The sequence below is a fragment of the Myxocyprinus asiaticus genome, chromosome 31 (assembly GCF_019703515.2).
Source record: "Myxocyprinus asiaticus isolate MX2 ecotype Aquarium Trade chromosome 31, UBuf_Myxa_2, whole genome shotgun sequence".
Lineage (NCBI taxonomy): Eukaryota > Metazoa > Chordata > Actinopteri > Cypriniformes > Catostomidae > Myxocyprinus > Myxocyprinus asiaticus.
The window spans coordinates 18973629-18994886 of record NC_059374.1 but is presented as its reverse complement, the minus strand read 5'-3'; the positions used below and the strand labels follow the sequence as shown (position 1 = coordinate 18994886).

At 38.3% G+C, this 21258-nt stretch overlaps 1 protein-coding gene across 1 annotated transcript in view; it reads right to left on the bottom strand.

Moving 5' to 3' along the window:
- Nucleotides 1-5324: 5324 nt before the first annotated feature.
- Nucleotides 5325-21258, bottom strand: part of LOC127422338 (S-adenosyl-L-methionine-dependent tRNA 4-demethylwyosine synthase TYW1) — a 104596-nt gene continuing 88662 nt past the window's right edge. The window contains exons 15-16 of the mRNA XM_051665790.1: nt 20406-20573; nt 5325-6619 (exon numbers count right to left, since the gene is read on the bottom strand). Coding sequence (XP_051521750.1) covers nt 6398-6619; nt 20406-20573 — 390 coding nt within the window. The 3' untranslated portion in view covers nt 5325-6397. The remainder of the gene's footprint in view (nt 6620-20405; nt 20574-21258) is intronic.

The window sequence follows — 21258 nt, the reverse complement described above, 5'->3', positions numbered from 1 at the left end:
ATTATTCTTGGCTGTACCACAAACATACAGAATGAGTTACCACAATTTAACACTTTGGGTTAGCCCTGCTATAAAAAAAAAAAAGAAAACAGTCTAATATTTTTTACTGGTCTTAGCTGGTTTTAGCAGGTTTAAGCTGATCTACCTAGACTGACCCATTAAAAAGTGCCCAAAACCTCTCTAAACCAGCTAAAAAATGTCATTTTAGAGAAAAAATGCAACCTCTGAATTGCACTCACCATTGTTTATGTGAACGTGATTATTTCCTGGTTTCTATGGGACCAGAACCCGTGTCAAGGAGATTGCTTGTGCATCAGTAACACAACAGTGAATGGTAAACATGCTTGCATGCAGTGTTGGGAGTGTTACCTTTAAAATGCAATATGTTACAAATACTGACTACTTAGTAAAAATGTAATCAGTAACAACCCAATTACCACAATAAGAAAGCACTGAATTGTCTTGGTTAATATTAAATAAAATCTGACCGGATATACCTCAGATTCAAAAACACTGCAAAGTTTAATTCTGCCATGTAATACACTTAGTGTGTAGACTAACTGGCACCATTTATTAACTCATTAGCTGTAATCTGATTACATTGTGTTTTTATGTAACTATAATGGATTACATTTACACGTTTTTGTATCCTTATTATGTAACCCTCTTACAAGTATTCCGTTACTCCCCAAACCTGCTTGCTAGAAAAATGTCTGGTGAAGGTTGGCACTTGTCAGTAATTCAGCAGAATGGGTTCGATTTCAGGTACTGTACATGAACATTCAGAAACAGCATGTCGATTTGTGTGATCAAGCTGGTTCAACAAACATCAGTGAATCTCTAAGTGATTAATTCCTGGTTGTGTTCAATGTCTTCTTGAGGACTTGATGAGTGAATTCTTGAAATATGCTAAAATATAGATCTTAATCTATACTTAATCTTTGAGATGTGAAAGTGTTGTAAACCCACCTACTTGTGTTAACACATCCAAACAGGATGCCAGCTCAGTGCTATTTCCTCTACGCTTTATGGAAAGGATTAGCCTATTGTTAACATATATTTTTTTCAAAACACAGGACTTTTGGTTTCAGTCCCTTGAAAATAGAAGCAGAAGCTGACAAAGAGATAATGAGACAGGAGACTTGCTCTGTTCCAGTACAGTCTGTCCCTCATCCTTCCCACTCTCCTTTACTAACTGAAATTGGGACATTCACAGTGATAAACTTATCATTTGTTTAAAGTAAAGCACATTAAAAAACATTCACTACAAATGTCCAAATTTCACAATCCATTCAGGATTCTTTTTCTCGGCCTCAATAAGCATTCTATTTTATTCACATAAAAAACACACACACACACAAAAAAACAGTTTGTTACTAAACAGTGAAAAGAAATGAACTGTTTTTGTCCTTTGTAAAATTTTGTAATAATTAGAGGCATTCAATTAGATTTAGGTTCAGAATGGAAAACTATTGTAATGTTTACTTGTTACTGCATAGAATACCCTCCTGAGACCCCACATCCACATCCGTGAACAGTATGTTATGGCTTTGCTATAGGCTATGCATAATTTCCTTTCATTTAAACTGACTGATCCCAGTTCAGGTGATTCTAGGCTGTCACTAAAGGGTTAAACTTTCAACGCACCGAGTCATATGACAAAACAACATGGCACCAATCTCAGCTGAGTTTGTCTTTGGGAGAAACAGCAACAAAACTACATCTGGTAAGAAACCTCATAACGTTTTTACATTAAAACTTATTTGAGTCAAAAGAGTAGAATCTCAAGTTTCATCCGATATGCCATTTTAAAAATGTAATTGACTTATCACGAAATGGCAATGACCAATACGTGGACTGTATCCTATATTCACTGTGGATTATCACATTGAGAATCAATGGATGCATCTAAAAGTTGTAGCTCGGAGGTGTCAGCATGAGCACGTAAGTGTCTTCTAATGTCTCCAGAGCCAGAGGACCCCAAATTCTTTGACACATTGTCCTCCTAGAACAGCTGTGGAACAGAGTGCATTGAATCCCACCGGTTTATGACATCAACAGTATCAAAACTAGCAAAGCGCGCAGAGCACGCCATTCACACGTCTGAACCTCGCATGGCGTCCATGTACCCCCGCTGACCATTACTTTGAATCAGAATTAATTTAGCTAATTTCTGATGCTATGTCTGTAATGTCTGAAAAACATGAATAACAAACACTCCTGAAAATATAATAAACAATTTGATTAAAAAATATGTATATATTCATTTCTATAGTTTGGTATTATTTAAAATTTCACAACTTATTCCTGCTGTCCACATATGTGGACATACATTTCTAGGTAATCTATTTGGTATTTTTTGCATGTTTTTAAGGAGCTACTAGTTAAAAATCAAAAAGGGGAATGGAAAATGCACACGCTCAGGTGTCGGGAGGATACGGTATATTTTATCCTAATAATATTATTAAAATATGTGAAACAGTACGCATTGTGCAACATGCTACATTGTCAAGGTTTGCTGGCCTTAGCTGGTTTAGCTGGTCACCCAGCCTGACCAGCGGACAAGCGGACAAAAGCCTTCTAAACCAGCAAACCTGACCAGTCTAAATGGCTGAGCTGGAAGACCAGCTAACTATCTTAGGCTAGTTTAAGCTGTTTTTCCAGCAGTGTTCAAATATCCTTAGGATGAGATTTTAAAAATAGCGGCTCATACCACACTGGAAATTGGAGACTGTGGATAAAGTATTCCACATTGTGTGGTCTCTGGTACAGTATATCACACATTTTTGGCAAATGTCATATGTGTATTGTAAACATACTAAAAAACAAATTGCCATTTATTAACACAATATAGTACACACTGTATTTGACAGAAATAGTAAGAGTAGTATAGCTGTATGCTATTCCGAACATAGCCTTAGGCCTAAAATACCTAAATAATTTGTTTCACAAAGATTATTCAGGTTTAGAGTTGAAAGTTTTGCAATATCTGACATAATTTGACAGAATGTCAACTATATCCTTCTTCCTGAAGTAGACCTAGACCCCTGTGAACCTGAATTGAGGGGTGAAAGTGTGTAGAGCACTGCCACAGCATTACTTCCAGTCTTCTTGCATCAAACACGTCAAACACATCTAAGAATCAACTTATTAATGTTTTGTGTTGTTCCAAAAGCAAACTGGTCAGTTAAAACTAGATTAACTTCAGAATAAAATGCCCACATGGACCACAGAAAGACTTTGGGTGGCAGGTTCCCTCGGGTGATTAAATTAAATGAAATGCACAAGGAAGACGTTGTGTCACATTAGCCTTGATCTGTGCGGAACCTTTTCACAGAGGTATGACATAAATACCATTTCTGCCTTGTCAAAGAGCGTGACACATTTCTCTGTTTTGATGGGGTTTAAACGACTAGGAGACAAAACACTTGGATCAAAATTTGTGGCAAACTTTTAGCTGTAATAGCTCTCAGTGGACACTTTTCCTAAATCCAGAGGCAAGTTAATTTAAATACTATGATTGCAGCTGTTGTCAGTTATGAATCATATCAAAGTGGTATAATAGTATTTTGAGGTAAGAAAGATGGCTTTGTATAATAGTTTAGACATGGACAATTTAGGCAGGCGAGCTGAACAGACATATTTAAAACCTGTGAAACTTGGTGCAACAAAGATTGCACTTGATATATAGTAGTGGCAAGAAAAAGTATGTAAACCCTTTGGAATTACCTGCATTTATGTACAAATTTGTCTGAAAAATCTGGTTTGATCTTTATCTAAGTTACAAAAATGAAGAAACAAAATCTGTTTTAACTAATAACAGATAACTAACTGCATTGATCTTGTATACATATTGTATACATCATTCAAACATTCACAGTGTAGGTTGTAAAAATTATTTGAACCCTTAGGCTAATGACGTCAACCGAAGCTAATTAGAGTCAGGAGTTGGCAAACCTGGCATCTAAATAAAGAAACAAGATTGTAGGTGTGGGTTAGAGCTACTTTGACTTCTAAAAAGCACCAAAAAAAAATTGAGTTTGCTATTCACAATAAGTATCTGCTGATGTGGACCATGCCTTAAAAGATCTACGATCAAGAATTGTTACTTTGCATAAAGCTGGAAGTGGCATAGAAGTGGCCGTCCAGCCAATATGACTCAAAGGGCACACCGCAGAATGCTCAATGAGGTAAAAAAGAACCCTAGAGTGACAGCTAAAGACTTGAAGGAATCATAAGAACTGGTTAACATCTATGTTCATGAGTCTATTATACGGAAAACATTAAACAGGCATGGTGTCCATGGCATGACACCACGAAGAAAGCCACTGCTTTCCAACAAAAACATTGCTGTGTGCCTGAAGTTTGCCAAAGGCCACCTTTACAATCCAAAATCCTACTGGGAAAATGTTTTGTGGACTGATGAAACTAAGGTTGAATTGTTTGGGAAGAACATGCAGCATTACATATGGTGAAAAAAAGGGCACCGCAAACCGACATGAAAACATCATCCCAGTGGTGAAGTACGATGAAGGAAGCACCATGATTTGGGCTGCTTTGCGGTCTGTACTGCTTGCCATCATCGAGGGAAAATTACTTCCAAGTTCATGAAGATATCCTACAGGATAATGTCAGGGTGGGTGTGCGCCAGCTGAAGCTCAGTAGAAGTTGGCAGATGCAGCAGAACAATGACCCTAAACATCGAAGTAAATCTACTACAGAATGGCTTCAAAATAACAAAGAAAATCCACCTTTTGGAGTGGCCCAGTCAGAGCCCAGAACTTAACCCAATAGAGATGCTGTGGAATGACCTCAAGAGAGCCGTTCACACCAGACATCCTAAGAATATGGCTGAGCTGAAGCAGTTCTGTAAGGAAGAATGATCCAAAATTCCTTCTGAATGTTGTGCAGGTCTAATCTGCAGCTACCGGAAACGCTTGGTTGAGGTTACTGCTGCCAAAGGAGGATCGACTAGTTATTAAATCCAAGGGTTCATTTACTTTTTCCACAGCACTGTGAATGTTTAATAGAATGAAATATTAGAATTGTTTGTGTGTTGTTAGCTTAAGCACACTGTGTTTGTCTATACTTTTTTTTTTGCCACTGTAGTTATGCGGTTGGTAGTTACTTTTTGAGTTATCAAGACTCTTTACTCTATACAGAGGAAAGCAAGCAGGGACCTCTCTGAGCCTGCTCTAGCCTTAATATTATACCCCTTCATCCTTCACTCAAGACCAAGATTTCAGCTTTATTCCATAGCAGAGCTCAGGAAATGGCTATGACCTATTTCACCCAGCATCAAACATATTTTATTCAGTTACAAAAATGTTCAAATGCCCTTTTCTTAATGGAGTTCATAAAGATGATTTTATTGAGACACCAAAGAAAAAGCAGATACAACAAAAATGAAAATAATAATATGTTACACCCCTTTATGCACATGAATAAACAAAAGCACTTTGTAGATGCCTTTGCGTCGCACAGTCCAATAAAGGAACAGCAGGTTTACAATTACATTATAACATCTCTCAAAAGGGGGGAAAAAAAGAATTATAAGATTATAATATTAAAAAATAATAATTATCAAGTGACATTTGACTTCATTGCAATCTGTCAAAGCTGTATAAAAATACCTACGATGGCTTGTAGAGGACAATGCAGAGTAAAGACTTAAGAACTGCAGTTTTACATTTAGAGGTTATTAATGAGATTTTTATAGGGCAGTTAATATTCCAAATAGCTTTCTGCTGTATCATGGACATACATGTAAGAACTACTCTATTGAAAACCTCATCTGACTCAATTGCCCTCTAGAACTCTAAAAGAACACACAAATCACAGTTTGAGGCAACATATTCATTAATGTAGGTAACTAGAGTCATATATTTTTCTTTGCAGTTCTTGGCTCTTGTGCTCTCTAAATCTAGGGCCTAAGGTAGTATGAGTAAATTAGGTCTTAAATTTTACCACGAACCCGTGAAAGACTGACCACTGCCGATAATTACAGTCCTATAAGGTGGATTCAGGGAACAGGTAAGAAAGGGTCATTGGTTCTCCAGGGGATATTTCGTCTTGTCCTCTAGTCTGTACATTTAACAGAGCTATTAGATTCAGAGGTCATATTGAACAGGATCTCAGAGTGAAATTATTACCCTGACCACAAAAAAAAAAAAAAAAAAAAAAAAAAAAAATAACATTTATAAAAACAGCATGAAAATTGGAGTTCATTAACAAGAATCTACATATAAAGAACATGAGAGCAAAGGTGCATTTACATAGGTTTGCCATCCAGTCTTACCTCCAATCAAGCCAATCTCACCAGGCAAACTGAGAGTTGGCTAACATAATAAAAACATAAAATCAGACTTTAAAGGAGACAAGGCACAATTATTCAACATCAGCACCCTGAAATATCTTTGGTCTTATTCTTTCGCTGGAAACGTGTGTCAGAAGGGTCAAACCCTCTCTCTCTTGCCCCAAAAATGGCCCAGCTTGGGGTCTTAGCCATGTAATCCATCGCTGAGAAGTTCTTGGTACCTCCGCTCTCCTCATATTCCTGAATGAGTTCCTGGAAGCACTCGTAGTCAATCCATGTCCACCACTCCCCATTCACTTTGAACTGCAGACACACAAGAAAGAGAGGATGTAGGAAAAACAGCAGGTGATAGAGTGCTTGCTCTGTGATGAATAACTCTCACACATGGCCACTCAGGTGAGGCTTGGAATGGGCCTCGCAGCCTGACAAGTGTTCTCTTTGACTAATGAGGCTTGATGGTGTTTTACAAGCATATACACTGGCAACAGGGCAAATTTCTGCCATAGAAATCCAAGACATAAATGAGATGGTGAAAGGAAACAGGCAATGCAAGTTGCTTTCAGAGCACACTTCTGTCTTACTTTCAAAGACAATTTACTGTGGCTTTATACTTAACCAGGAAGTAATTACGTTCACGTAAATGGTGAGCACGATTCAGAGGTTGCATTTTCACCCTAAAATTTAATTTTTACTCCACTGATGGTTAGGTTTAGGGTTGGGTTAGGTTAAGTGGTAAAGTTAATAAAATATGCATTCCTGTTGAATGTCTTACATAATTTACAACTAAAAATACAACTCGCTTTTGGTGCCACTCTTGTAGACATTTCACCTGGAAACTAGAGCTCGTGCATGCCCATATTTTCAACAACACTTTGAGCTTTGGCCACTGGGGGGAGGGGGCAGTGATTCGAATTTTGGTAAGCACAGACCAATTTTAGCAGCAGAACTTTCGACCTACTGTCGTCAAATTCACATTGGGATGAGTCTGTAGATTATTGGGTAATAGTTCACTTTGAAGTTCACAAATGGGCTTGTCAAGGGTCTATTATGGCCGCAAAGGGAGCACTAATGATCAATAGTGCCTATTCACTCTCAAATCAAATCACTGATCAACTCCCGTAAACAACACACAAATCAAATATGGCAACGTCAATAATATCAAACCTCTCTCGACTAAACGTCATGACGTCATGGTACAAGAACCAATAAGGTTTGATGTTACTGACGTGTTGCTATATTTTATTTGTGCACGGTTTACTAGAGTTGATCAATAATTTGATTTGAAGTTAATAATGACTTAAATTATGGTCTGTTCATCACACGGTGAATATATGGCTTCAGAAGACTTTGAAAATAGTGCATGAGTTGCATCAATGACATTTACTGTTGTTTTATGGTACTTTTTTGGTTAGTAGTTTGGTGGAGTCACTCTTCCCTTTAATTATATGGTCAAAAGACAAGTAAAGATTTAAAAAAATATTTTGTGTTCCACGTAAAACAGTCATACGGGTTTAAAAAATAAAACATGAGGGTGAGGAAATTACAAATTTAAAATTTTTGGGTGAACTATTCATTTAAATGACAAACTGGACACCCTACAATCTTGTGAACTCATGGACACGCACAAGTGATGCCATACCAAGTGCACCATTGGAAACCAGGGCCTGTGATGGGTTAAAATCGACAGTAATAGTAAATAACAGTAAATAACATGATTTGGATTAGGCTACTACTAACTCTATTTCAGACAAAAGACACAATTTAACATATTTGTTTCATTGTTAGACTTGTTGTTGCCTTTGTTGAGATGCAGGCCTACAGCCAGACCTTCAAGCATACCTTCTACTTCAATCACACCCAATCTAGACTTTCAAGCTTTGGTTCTGAACAAGGGAGTAGGCACAGCTTAGTTCTGCTTGTTTTCCCATCCCATTCATTTAATCAATTTCCATCAGTGTCTGCAAAAAATTCACCACCACACGAGGGTAGAGCGTCATAGTGGGGAGCAGCACTGATTACATTTCACACTGCACTGATGAGACGTACAGTATACTGTGATCCAAGCTCAGCATGGTGATACAATCAAGCTATAGGCACTGACTGCTGTTTTCCCTCTCTCTCACTATGTCTTTCTTTCCAAGACCTCCTTATTGCCACAAAATCAATTTAGGTGTAGTATATGTTACAGACCTTTCTGATGTGTTTTTGAGTCTGTGTGTGATTGGGTTGTTGGAGGCTGGGGTCAGGAGAACGGTTTTAGGTGTGAGAGACATTTTGCTTTTAGCCCTAAAGTTTCAAGACTTAGCATAACTCTTTCAAAAGGGATGTCCTTTCTAGTCTAGACTTGAGGAAAGAAGTCAAAGGAACAAAAAAGGATATGGTATATGTTCTTGTTGGATGGCTCATCTGGAATACTTAAAGGAGTAGCTCACCCAAAAATGAAAATGTCCATAAATTATTCACTCTTATGTTGGTCCAAACCTTTATGGAGCACAAAAGGAGATGTTTTAATGAAACATCTTTTTGTATTTTCAATACAAATAAAATATGACGCATGAGTCGCATGGACTACATTATAATACTTTTGGGTCCTTTAAGCTTTCAACTGCCAACATATTGAAAAGACGGACCTTTTGTTTTTTCACATAAGCAGAAAATCATAAGGGTTTGAAACAACATGAGAGTAAGTGAATGATAACAGAATTTTCTGTTTTTTTCTTTCTTTTCCCCACATAAAATAATTTTAACTCAAATCAAATAAACTTGGTACATATCCACTTATGTAATCAGCAGGATAATGAACAGTGTCCCTTCCTTAACTGCTGCAAAGTTGTGGTTTGGATAGAAGAGTCTAAAGAGTAAATGTAACCAAATAAATCTGCTTGTCTCATTGCACGTGTCCAAGTACAAACTATCTTAAACAACAAAGGAAACAGCTGGAAAGGAGCTAAAAAGTCAAGTGAAATTATAAAAATCCCATACATTTTCTCCATAAGTGAATTGATGTTTAACGATAAAATATCGGCACCCTTGGTAAATATGAACAAAGAAGGCTGTACAAAAAAATTTGCATTGTTTATCCTTTTAATCTTTCATAAAAAATAAAAAACAAAAAAAAAATCACAAATCTAACCTTTTATTGAAGTATAACAACTGAAACAGGGGAAATATCTCATTATTAAATATTTTTCTCCAAAACGCATTGGCCACAATTATTGGCACCCTTTAATTCAATACTTTTTGCCTTTGCCAAGATAACAGCTCTGAGTCTTCTCTTATAATGCCTAATGAGGTTGGAGAACACCTGGCAAGGGATACAGAAGCTCTACAGATCCTTCAAATTCAGAGGTCTATGTTGGTGGACTCTCCTCTTCAGTTCACCCCACAGGTTTTCTATGGGGTTCAGGTCAGGGGACTGGGATGACCATGGCAGAACCTTGATTTTGTGGTCAGTAAACCATTTTTGTGTTGGACCATTGTCATGCTAGAAGATCCAACCAGGGCCCATTGTAAGCAGAGGAAGCCAGGATTTTATTTTTTATCTGTTGGTGTTTGATAGAGTCCATGATGCCATGTATCTGAACAAGATGTCCAGGATCTCTTGCAGAAAAACAGTCCCAAAACATTAAAGATCCAGCACCACATTTAACCGTTGGCATTGGGTACTTTTTCATCTCTGTGGGCGCCAAACCCATCTCTGGTGTTTGCTGCCAGCAAGCTCTTTTTTTGTTTCATCTGATCATAGAACCCGGTCGCATTTGAAGTTCCAGTAGTGTCTGGCAAACTGAAGATGCTTGAGTTTGTTGCTGGATGAGAGCAGAGGCTTTTTTTTCTTGAAACCCTCCCAAACAACTTGTGGTGATGTAGGTGATATCTGATATATTTTTTGAGACTTTCTGACCCCAAGACCCAACTAATTTCTGCAATTCTCCAGCTGTGATCCTTGGAGATTCTTTGGCCACTTGAACCATCCTCCTCACTGTGCATGGAGACAATATAGACACACGTCCTTTTCCAGGCCGATTCTTAAGATCTCCAGTTGATTGGAACTTGTTAATTATTGCCCTTATGTTGGAAATGGGCATTTTCAATGCTATTTTCTTATAGCCACTTCCCATTTTGTGAAGCTCAACAACCTTTTGCCACGCATCAGAACTATATTCTTTAGTCTAACCCACTGTGATTGATGATTAAGGGAATTTGGCCTGTGTGTTACCTCATATTTATACCCCTGTAAAACAAGAAGTCATGGCTGAACAATTTTATGTTCCTAGTCACCCAAAAAAGTTTAAAATTAAAAATTAAAATATGAGGAATATACTTCAGATATATTTTACTCAAAAGAATTTCTAGGGGTGCCAGTAATTATGGCCAGCATGTTTTGGAGAAAAATATTTATAGATATTTCCCCGCTTTCAATGTACGTTATAGTGGACAATAGCACTAGGTTTTCATTATAAATACTATATTTAATGTGCGTTTTCACATAGAGAAAAATGTTTTGCTTTCAGAGGCTTTATATGGAGTTAGGATAAAAGTGAGGTGCATTTCAAGCTGTTCTGAGACCAGTGCAGAAAAACAGCGTACTGGAGGTAAAGTCATTCACTAAATCGGGAGAAAGAGAGCATCCTATAGCTTTCCTATGAAGCCAAGTGCATTCAATACAAACTTCCTATAAAAAGTTCTGTTTCAGGCTGCAGATGATGTTTAGACCACTCAACATGTTTGGCAGTCATGGGACAATGATAATCAGTACTTAGATTCAGAATTTTGTTGGCAGTGGTTGGATGATGCTGGCCATTACTTTTAATTATTTTTTAAATATTATTATTACTTATAATTAAATATAATTTTAATTAATTATGCTACTTTCTGACTGGTAAAATAATTCAGCACTGGCTATCACTTTGAGATTTGAGAACATTGAGATTTTGTTGCCAAAGTAGAAAAAACCATGTAACATAAGTCAAATCAAGTCAATTTTTATTTGTATAGTTTTTATTTGTGCTTTTCCCAATTTGTGCTTTTCCCAATACACATTTCCAAAGCAGCTTTACAGCAAATCAACTGTAATGTCTGTAACGTCTCAATAACATGAATAGCCAACACTCCTGGAAACATAATAAACAATTCCAAAAACAAAAAAAAATCTGACTTTCTATAGCTTGGTATTATTTAAAATTTCACAACTTAGTCCCGCTGTCCACATATGAGGACATACATTTTTAGGGAAACAATTTGCTTTTTTTTTTCTTTTTTTTTGCATGTTTATTAGGTGCTACTAGATACAAATCAAAAAGGGAAATGGAAAATGCACACAGCAGTCATGCTTGGGTCTCAGGAGTTTAAAGACAGACCAACCATGCGCTCAGAGTTTGTTCCTCAATGGAATGTGTCTACTAAAATACCCATGGTCTTGCAGGGAAACGATGCACTAATCAGAGAATCGTGGCAAATGAACTCAGCAGCGACCACACACTTCCATGACGAGTGACGCAATCAAGTTGGTCCCCATTCACCCTCAAACTAGTTATATATATGTATATATATCTGAATATGTTAAAAGGGCCTAGCAATAAACTTACATTTAAACATAAAATTAAACTTTGTCTTTTTGTCCAATTTTCAAATACTTTTTTGCTTCAAATCGAAGTTTGCAATGTTGTGATACACCTCAGAGCTGCTTGATTTGATGGCTTGATACTCTTTTATGAAGACGTTTAAGGAAAAAAATGAATGGAAAAAATACTTCAAAAACCAGTGTGGCTGTAAAAGTGGGTACTGTTGTGCTCTACTGTTCCATATGTGACCCCCCTGTCAAGGCGGGGGCATCAGAAGTTTCAGAATCAAATCTAGGGGGGAATTGAGTAGTTCAGTCCTCTGGGGACATGTCTTTCTCAACTGCATGTTATAATTGCAAAGTAATTTGCTGAGGTGAATCACTCCACAGCCCCTCACAGATACTCAGCAGTCAGTGGATGAGGGCTCCCATGGGGCCCTGCTCATCTCTGTGGGAAGGCAACGGATCAATTCCCAACCCCTCTTGAGATCTCCATCCCTCCTTGTCATTCTTGCACACATGCGGTTCGGCTCTGCGCTCTCCCATGGGACTCACATTCCAACAGTAGTGCAGAGTAGTAACTTACTAAAAATAGCTAAGCTACTAAATTGTTTATTTTGTGCAAACAGCCTTACAATTAAACGAGCTGAACAATAATGTCCTCTTTCTTAACAAATACAACCTTATTGTAAAGTGTTACTGGTTATATTATATTATACAGATTGTAAACGGATGCCTTTTTGACTGTTGTTGGACTACTTTGAAACGGAAGCTTACCAAGCTTCTCATAATTTAAAGTACATTATCCAACACTGGATTGAAGTACATTATCCAACACTATAGTACACGGTCCAACACTGAGCAGATAAATAGGACTACTGAATTTTAGATGCTGTAAATGAGAAGAGTGGGAAACTGGCAGCTTTTTTATTTTTTGGCAAGATTGTCCATTTCTGCCACACCAACAGATGGCCATGCCATTGACAGATAGTGTAATTTGAAGTTCCATTCATTAGTAAAACTGCCTCTGCGCAGCTAACTGGGAGCACTAAGCATATGAAGCTAGTAAGAAAATGTGGTTTGAGATGCTACATCACCCAAAACAGATTGCAACCCCTAAACACTGTGTACCTCAGTTGAAATTATTGATGGTCTGTACAGTATGGTGTGCTATGGGCCCTCTGCAATCTCTCTAACAAACAAAGGACTAAACAATTTGGCATCTGGTGCAGATACTTTGAGACTCCTAATTTTATTTACAAATTAATGAATAATTAAAATGGTAGCTAAAGATTTCTTAAACATACAATACTGTGTGTTAAAATTTAAAAAGGTAATCTTGTTTACAAATTAATGAATACTTAAAATGGTAGCCGGTGTTAATCTCGTCAGCGAAATTACTGGCAAAAATGTTAGTTGACAAAAGGGTTTTATTTTGTCAATGATAAGGAAGACAAATGAAAAAGTCTTCTTGTCTAAACGTGAGGAATTCACAACAGAACTACTTCCAAAAAGTAGCTAATCCTTCAATATATTCTTTATGTGCTATTATTTCAGGAGAGTATTCTCATGTTATTTAATCTTACATATTAATCTTTAATATGTCTGATACATGTTTAAATAAGTAACTGTAAGTAGTTGTTTCTAAAAAAAAATTTTTTTTTAAATATTTTGCATATTATCATCAACTAAAATATATAATTTTTGTCGATTTAAATTATATGCTGTTTTATAATTACAGGCTCATAATTCGTCCCACACCATTAGTGCTACAGACATCAATGACACTGAAATCATGTGGCTTGTTGAGGAGAGGTGTGCTATTACTTTCTAAATGATAAGATCATTTCTGTCTGGCGGATAAGACAGACAAAAACATTCCATTGACTTGTATAGAAACTCGAGCAATATCTAGAGACCATAATATTGTGAATGCTTGCGTCATCGCGAAAATTGCAAGCCGAACCCAGTACTAGAATTTTCCTCTTTCAGGGTTGTGTAGATCTCTCATGCTCTGGAACCTTATGCTTCGCTTTTCTAGTCTGCACCAGGTCAGCAAGACGAACTCCAGCTTCACAAAATGGGAACTCCTTTGAACACTTCCATGTTATAGTATTGTTTGCATTATGTGCATTGTGTTTTTTTCTTTCAGTGAAAATTTACAAATGTTTCCACAAGTACACTGGCGGCCAAAAGTTTGGAATAATGTACAGATTTAGCTCTTATGGAAAGAAATTGGTACTTTTATTCACCAAAGTGGTATTCAGCTGATCACAATGTATAGTCAGTACATTAATAACATGAAAAACTACTATTACAATTTGAAAAAAAAAAAATCAGAACTTCTTAAACTACCTCAAAGAGTTCTCATCAAAAAATCCTCCATGTGCAGCAATGACAGCTTTGCAGATTCTTGGTATTCTAGCTGTCAATTTGTCCAGATACTCAGGTGACATTTCACCCCACACTTCCTGTAGCACTTGCCATAGATGTGGCTGTCTTGTCGGGCACTTCTCACGCAGCTTACAGTCTAGCTGATCCCACAAAAGCTCAATGAGGTTAAGATCCATAACACTCTTTTCCAATTATCTGTTGTCCAATGTCTGTGTTTCTTTGCCCACTCTAACCTTTACTTTTTGTTTTTCTGTTTCAAAAGTGGCTTTTTCTTTGCAATTCTTCCCATAAGGCCTGCACCCCTGAGTCTTCTCTTTACTGTTGTACATGAAACTGGTGTTGAGCAGGTAGAATTCAATGAAGCTGTCAGCTGAGGACATGTGAGGCGTCTATTTCTCAAACTAGATCCAGTACTTATCCTCTTGTTTAGTTGTACATCTGGCCTTCCACATCTCTTTCTGTCCTTTGTATGAAATCTTCAGTTTTCTGGCAATTTCAAGCATTGTGTAGCCTTAATTCCTCAAAACAATGACTGATGAGTTTCTAGAGAAAGCAGTTTCTTTTTTGCCATTTTTGACCTAATATTGACCTTAAGACATGCAAGTCTACTGCATACTGTGGTAACTCAAAAACAAACACAAAGACAATGTTAAGCTTCATTTATCGAACCAAACAGCTTTCAGCTGTGTTTGATATAATGGCAAGTGATTTTCTAGTACCAAATTTGCAATTTAGCATGATTACTCAAGAATAAGGTGTTGGAGTGATGGCTGCTGGAAATGGGGCCTGTCTAGATTTGATCAAAAATGACTTTTTTCAAATAGTGATGGTGCTGTTGTTTTACATCAGTAATGTCCTGACTATACTTTGTGATCAGTTGAATGCCACTTTGGTGAATTAAAGTACCAATTTCCTTCCGAAACAGCAACGTATGTACATTATTCCAAACTTTTGGCAGTGCTGCCAGTGTACATAAAAACAAGTGATATATCCCTCGGTCTAACGGGCAAGAGCCCGGTTTTCTAAACAGTGTCCATTGAGACTGCTTGCATTCACTGAGAGCGCATGGAACTTATGACTCTTGGATCTTGGCTCGCTTTAGCTCTGAAGGCTGAAGCCGCTCTCCTCCTGCTTCCTCCTCTGTGGCTCCTAAGGAACATTTCCCGCCATCCACGCTTAAAGTGTGCATCGCTGCCACAGCAACCACTCATGACCTCTGAGGGCTTGTTTGTAGGCAAACACCCTCTGGTCTACAAAGTTCTGCATGGTGCAAGACTGCTAAGACCCTTGCTAAGACTACAATCCCAGTCTGGGACATAGCACTGGTGTTAAACGCTCTTACAGGTTCCTCGTTTGACCCACTGGAGGCGGTGAGCTTATGCTGCTACTTGAGCTTGGAGACTGTGCTGCTGCTCACTTTGGCATCAGTCAAACGTGTTTGGGGCCTTCAGGCCTTTCGGTTAGCAACTCCTTTTTAGAGTTTGGACCAGGTCTGTCAAAAGCCATTCTCAAGCCAAGAGAGGGTTCAGTGGAGGCAACACCCTTTAGTACTTAGGTTGTTACCCTGATGGTTTTCTCCTCCTCCCTTTGAGATGGACTAGGCTAAGAGACTACATATGTACACTGACTGAACAAGTCAATTCAGGGTGTCTGAATAACTCTTTGTTTGCTTTGGAGGGCGTTCACAGGGTTTGGACAGCTCCAAGCAAAAAAATTCCCACTGGGTTGTTGATGCCTGTTGTCTAGTTGGCATTTCCCTATCAGTAGTATGCCACTGTGTAAAAGTGACAGAACTTAAAGGGAATGTCTCAGTTACTGGTGTAACATTGGTTCCCTGAAAGGAGGGAAGGATACGCTGTGTAGTGGAGGCGCACTACTGATTTTTTGCTGTTTAGGGAATGAGAAAAGCATTCTCCCTCCAGTTGAAAAATTCTGATGGTGTGGTGCTAGGTTCCAGCTTATATGCACACAATGATGCAAGCGTCACCAGCCAATCAAATTGGTATGATGGTATAGGGTTTCAAGGTCACCGCCCATTGGAGGAACTCCCACAGCGTAAGCTACTGACACAGCGTCTCGTTCGCACCTTTCAGGGAACCAAGTTTTTACCAGTTCACAAGACATTTTCAAGCCTTCTTCTCTTCATTCCTGTAGAAAGTTGAGCTCAAGGGAGTCAACTCAGAACAAGGCAAGAGAGGGAAAGCTTTATGAGGACACAGTGCACTAACTTCACTAAGCTGTCACTGCAAGACAGAAAAGAGCTGTAAATTCATACAGAGGTCTTACCTTGCCAAGAACACCATGGATAACGGGCGGAATGTTTGCAACCCTGGAGTAAGAGAAAACGAAGGCGAGAGCTAAACAAAGTTAATGCAGTGAAATACTATTGGTGGCCTTCCAAGGTCCTATGTGAAAAATTGCTTCTTATTACAGCAACAATGCCACTTTTTAGTACCCTTGTGAGTCATGGCCGAGCCAAACAGAGGCCGAGTCCCTGTGGTAAGGAATGACGTGGTAAGGAATGATTTTTCCCATCAAATTCAATGCCTTTTCATCCGTCTGTCACAGGCAATGCAAAGAAAGTTCTTAAAACCCCAAAGGAAAGCAGACTTCATCTGCAAAGCTCAGTGCTGGCTTTGTCATACTGTCATTTGAATTTCAACAGCAGCAGGACAGTCTGTTTGGTGAGCTGGGTGCACAGGAAGCCACAGCATCGCAAAGAAATGAAGAGAACTTAGATAAAATGGGTACACACTGCACCCCAACATTAAAGGAATAGTTCATCCAAGAAATTGAATATTCTGTCATTATTTACTCTCTCATGTTGTCTCTGACTTTCTTGTGAACAAATCTCTCAGACTTTTTGAAACCGGATCAACCAATTCACTGAAAAGTTCTGACCTGAAAGAACTATTCATTTATAGACATTGGTACTTCTCTTACGAACTCTCAAAATGCACCAATGAAAGCTAGGGTCAATGTCAAGATTTTCAGTGAATAACAACTCCTCGGTCTGTTTCTCACCCAAAGATATTGTATGACTTTAAAACAGTGGTTCTCAACCCTGTTCCTGGAGCACTCCCAACACTGCACATTTTGTAATTCTCCCTTTTCTGACACACCCAATTCAGCGCTGTGTCTGAAACCGCCCCCTATCCACTATATAGTGCACTATTTCACTATAGTGTACATTCGATGTACACTCGACAACGGTTAATTGCGCATAATCTACCACGGGGAGAGGGAGCACGTGCGGGAGAGAGAGAGAGAGAGCACGAGTGAGCAAGCGGGCGAGAGAGTTTACTGCTTCATTCACTCCTGCAATGTTTTATTTCATGCTGAATGTATTAAATTACTTTTTGACAAGTCATTACTTGATTAAAATAACAAAATATAGAGAGGCAAAACAATTTGTTTTACAATTTTGCCATTAAGCTGAAGAATTCTTTATTTACTAAATAATTCACTGAGGTGATATTATTTTAACTTAGGAGACAGCACACAGTGGATGATCACAGTGGGGCTCCAGGAACAGGGTTGAGAACCACTGCTTTAGAAGACTTGTAATATAGTGCACACGTCATATGTTCTACTTTTATGGTGCTTTTGTGTGCTTTCTCAAGCTTAAAATTTCCAGTCCGCATTAATTCCAATTGCATGAAAAAGAGTGACCAGTACATGCTTCAAAATGTCTCATTTTGTGTTCCATTGAAGAAAAAAAGTAATACAGGTTTGGAGCGACATGAGCTAGCCCTCAAAAATGGCTTCATTAGGGGCCGTTCAAACTGAGCAAGTTTTTGCATCCGTCTTTGCTGCTTCTTTAAATGTTTTTTTCTATGTAAACATGCGCTAGACAGATGTCTTCAATAGATGCATTTTTTTAGACAGCTAGTCTAAAATGTTAAAAGGAACTTGAACTTTTAAAAATGTGTCTCTAAAGACACCTGTGTTCTATTCTATGCATTGTGCAGCATCTAGCTTTTTTAGCGCAAGAATGCTTTTGGTGTGAACAGAATCTTAGCCTTTTGTTGCCGACATCACCGTCTTGCCACTCCTCCCTCATTGCTTTGGGCTCACAATCAGCCTCCTTTCAGGCTGCCCACAAACAAAACACAAACATCTTCGCCAAAGAGAGGGCAGTGGAGAACCAAGCACATTCTTATGCTTGTGTAGGCTTCAGTGAAGGCACTTACATGGACTAAGATTCTCCACTACTGCAGCTCATTTGGAGCCGTCATCTCTGAAGCTGTGCATGATGAGACAGGAGAAGAATGGAGATGTTTGGTAGAATGTTAGGGAATGTCTGCCTCAGTAACTATTGAGTTTCATTGTATGGAATTAAGATGCAAAGAAAGTGAATGGGGACTGACGTTGTCATTCCACTTAACACCTTTTGCATTCCACATAAGACACAAAGCCATATGGGTATGGAACAACATGAGCATGAGTAAATAATGACAATTAAAATTTCTTGGGTGAACTTTCCCTTAAAGCACCCATTAAGGCAAAAAAAAAATTTGTAGAAGGCATCAAGAAACTTCAGATATTTGATGGCACAATATTAAGTTAAATGGGTCAGACAGGGAGAAAAAGATCTATGGTGCTTTTAATCAGGAGCTCGTTGAAATAGCTGAAGAAGCAAAACAGATGAGTGTGCATCCCTAACAAGGCTTCGCATTTTTTAGTAAGCAAAACACTCCACTGGGTGCAATTGAGATTTTCTGAAGAGAAAAACTCACCATAGAATCACACTCATAAATTTATGGTACTTGATTACAGAAAATACAAATAGCAAATCAAAAAAATTATATTGGAAAGCCATTTAACACTTGCACATAAATCTGTTTTTTTTGTAAGAGTAGAATGCTGGTAAGGGCTTCCTGCCTACGCAGACCATTAGAGAAGCTGTCACAGGAAACAAATGTAAAATGAGTGTGGCTGTAAGAATGACTAGAGCAGTGTCAGGAGATGGCACAAAACACAGGAAGCAAGGTTTAACCCTTCACCTGAATGTCAGTTTAATGCAAGTACCCTTATCAACACTTTCTTTTCAATGACATTTACAGAAATGGCAGTGGCATCAGCTTTAAGTGGCTTAAAGCTAGGGTATGTAATCCAGAGAGGGTAGCAGTTAGCAAGCTAGCTTTGAAAGCATAGAGCCCACCCTCGCTTCAGAAGGGTCTCCAAAGCCACGCCTCCTCTATCACACATGAACACACACACACACACACACACACACAGAGCAGAGCAGAGTTAATTCTGCTTTTAGCATACTCTTGATCCAGATGTTTTTTCATTGTAGAAGTTTCTAACACAGTCTTTCTTTTCTTGTTTCCTTTTACTGGTGGTTCAGGAGGAACATAAGGTAGTTGCGGTTCGCCTTCCATTCTCGCGCTCGCTCTGCACAGCATCAAGGAACCCGCACTGATGACGTGTGATTTGTCAGCGCGAACAAGTTGTGTGGCGGTATGCAAATATAGATTGACAGACAGGAAGGACATTCGGACCGAATGCAATGATTGGTCAATCATTTTTTAGTCCTGTCCCTTCGACAGAAGATATATATATGTATTTTTTTTTTACATTTTTACATTTAGACCACTTAAATTATTGATTGCTATCAGGATGTGAAGAGACTTTCAACCAGTATAACAAAAACATTTTCTGGAAAAGACTGCACACCCTAGCTTTAAGACAGTAAAGGAAATTACAGTACAAGCTCTGTTTCCGTGATATAATTTGCAAGAGTAGAAAAACTATTACCCTCTTTCTACCATTACAGTGCTTGTTCTCATGCCTACTATCGGCCTACAGTTCAGAGTAATCCATTTTGCAATCGGGTTTATCAATTATTTTGTGGTTGTGTAAAGGGTCATTCACACAGGACCCGGTCTTGTATTCCATCTGGGATATTTACTAATTGCTAGTCTAAGTCGGATGCATATCTTTGCCTTTTGCTGTTTAACAGTGTTTCGGCTCTGCAAATGGATGCTATTGGCTTTGTTGATTATAATGAGAGTCATCTAGTTTTGTGCAAACCAGTTTTGTTTCATCAGTTTTGCCAGACTGAGTTTTTGTCGTTTGGAAAACTTTACTAAGTGTGGCTAAGTGCCAAGCATGTCAGTGGAGTGTTACCTTGTGGTGTGCGAGTAACAGGCAGTTGGAGTGCTCGTGTTCGCAGGCGATTTCATAGTCTGGTAGCAGGTTGGCCAACTGCTGCACGAAGTAGATGACCTCCTCGTGCCAGGGCACATTGGCCATGGTCAGGCTACTGGCTGAACTATCTCCACAGTACGTCACTCCCTAGAGGTAAGGCGAAAAATAAAAGATATAAATAAATCATCAAAGCTACAAACGTAGCACGATCAAATCTCATCATAAAAAGTAGCCTTATAAAATGGATAGATTCAACTCTAAATTCTAAATGGATATGCTGCGTTTAAAGCCATTGTAAAATGCCAATATATGCACCAATGTTGTAATGTTGCTTGTCAACTGCAAACAGCCTACAGTTACACTGATGAACTATACTACTTAGGTGGAAGAACTGTTTATTCTTATTATTATTACTAATAATAAATGCAACTATTGACCATTGTTGTCTTTATCATATTGCTGCCATTAAAAAAACCAAAAAAAAAAAAAAAACTGCTCAAGGCCTCCATGTTTTTGCCATGATTAATAGGATGTTAGGTACCTGGCTTCACATATTACCTAGGAACACCCTTTACCAGTGGTAAAATCACTGTAATGCATGCTTTGGCATGTTTATCAAATACAGCAGATTTTTTTTTAACCTTCAGGTCATTCCAAAATCTCATGACTTACTTACTTCTGTGGAATACAATAGGAGAATTTTTAAAGAATTAATGGTCGCTCTTTACCATGCAGTTACAATGAACGGGGACTGGAGTTTTCAAGCTTCAAAAAGTAAAGTTGTGATTCACTGAAAACCTTGAAAAGAGTCAAAATAATGATTCGTTCATGA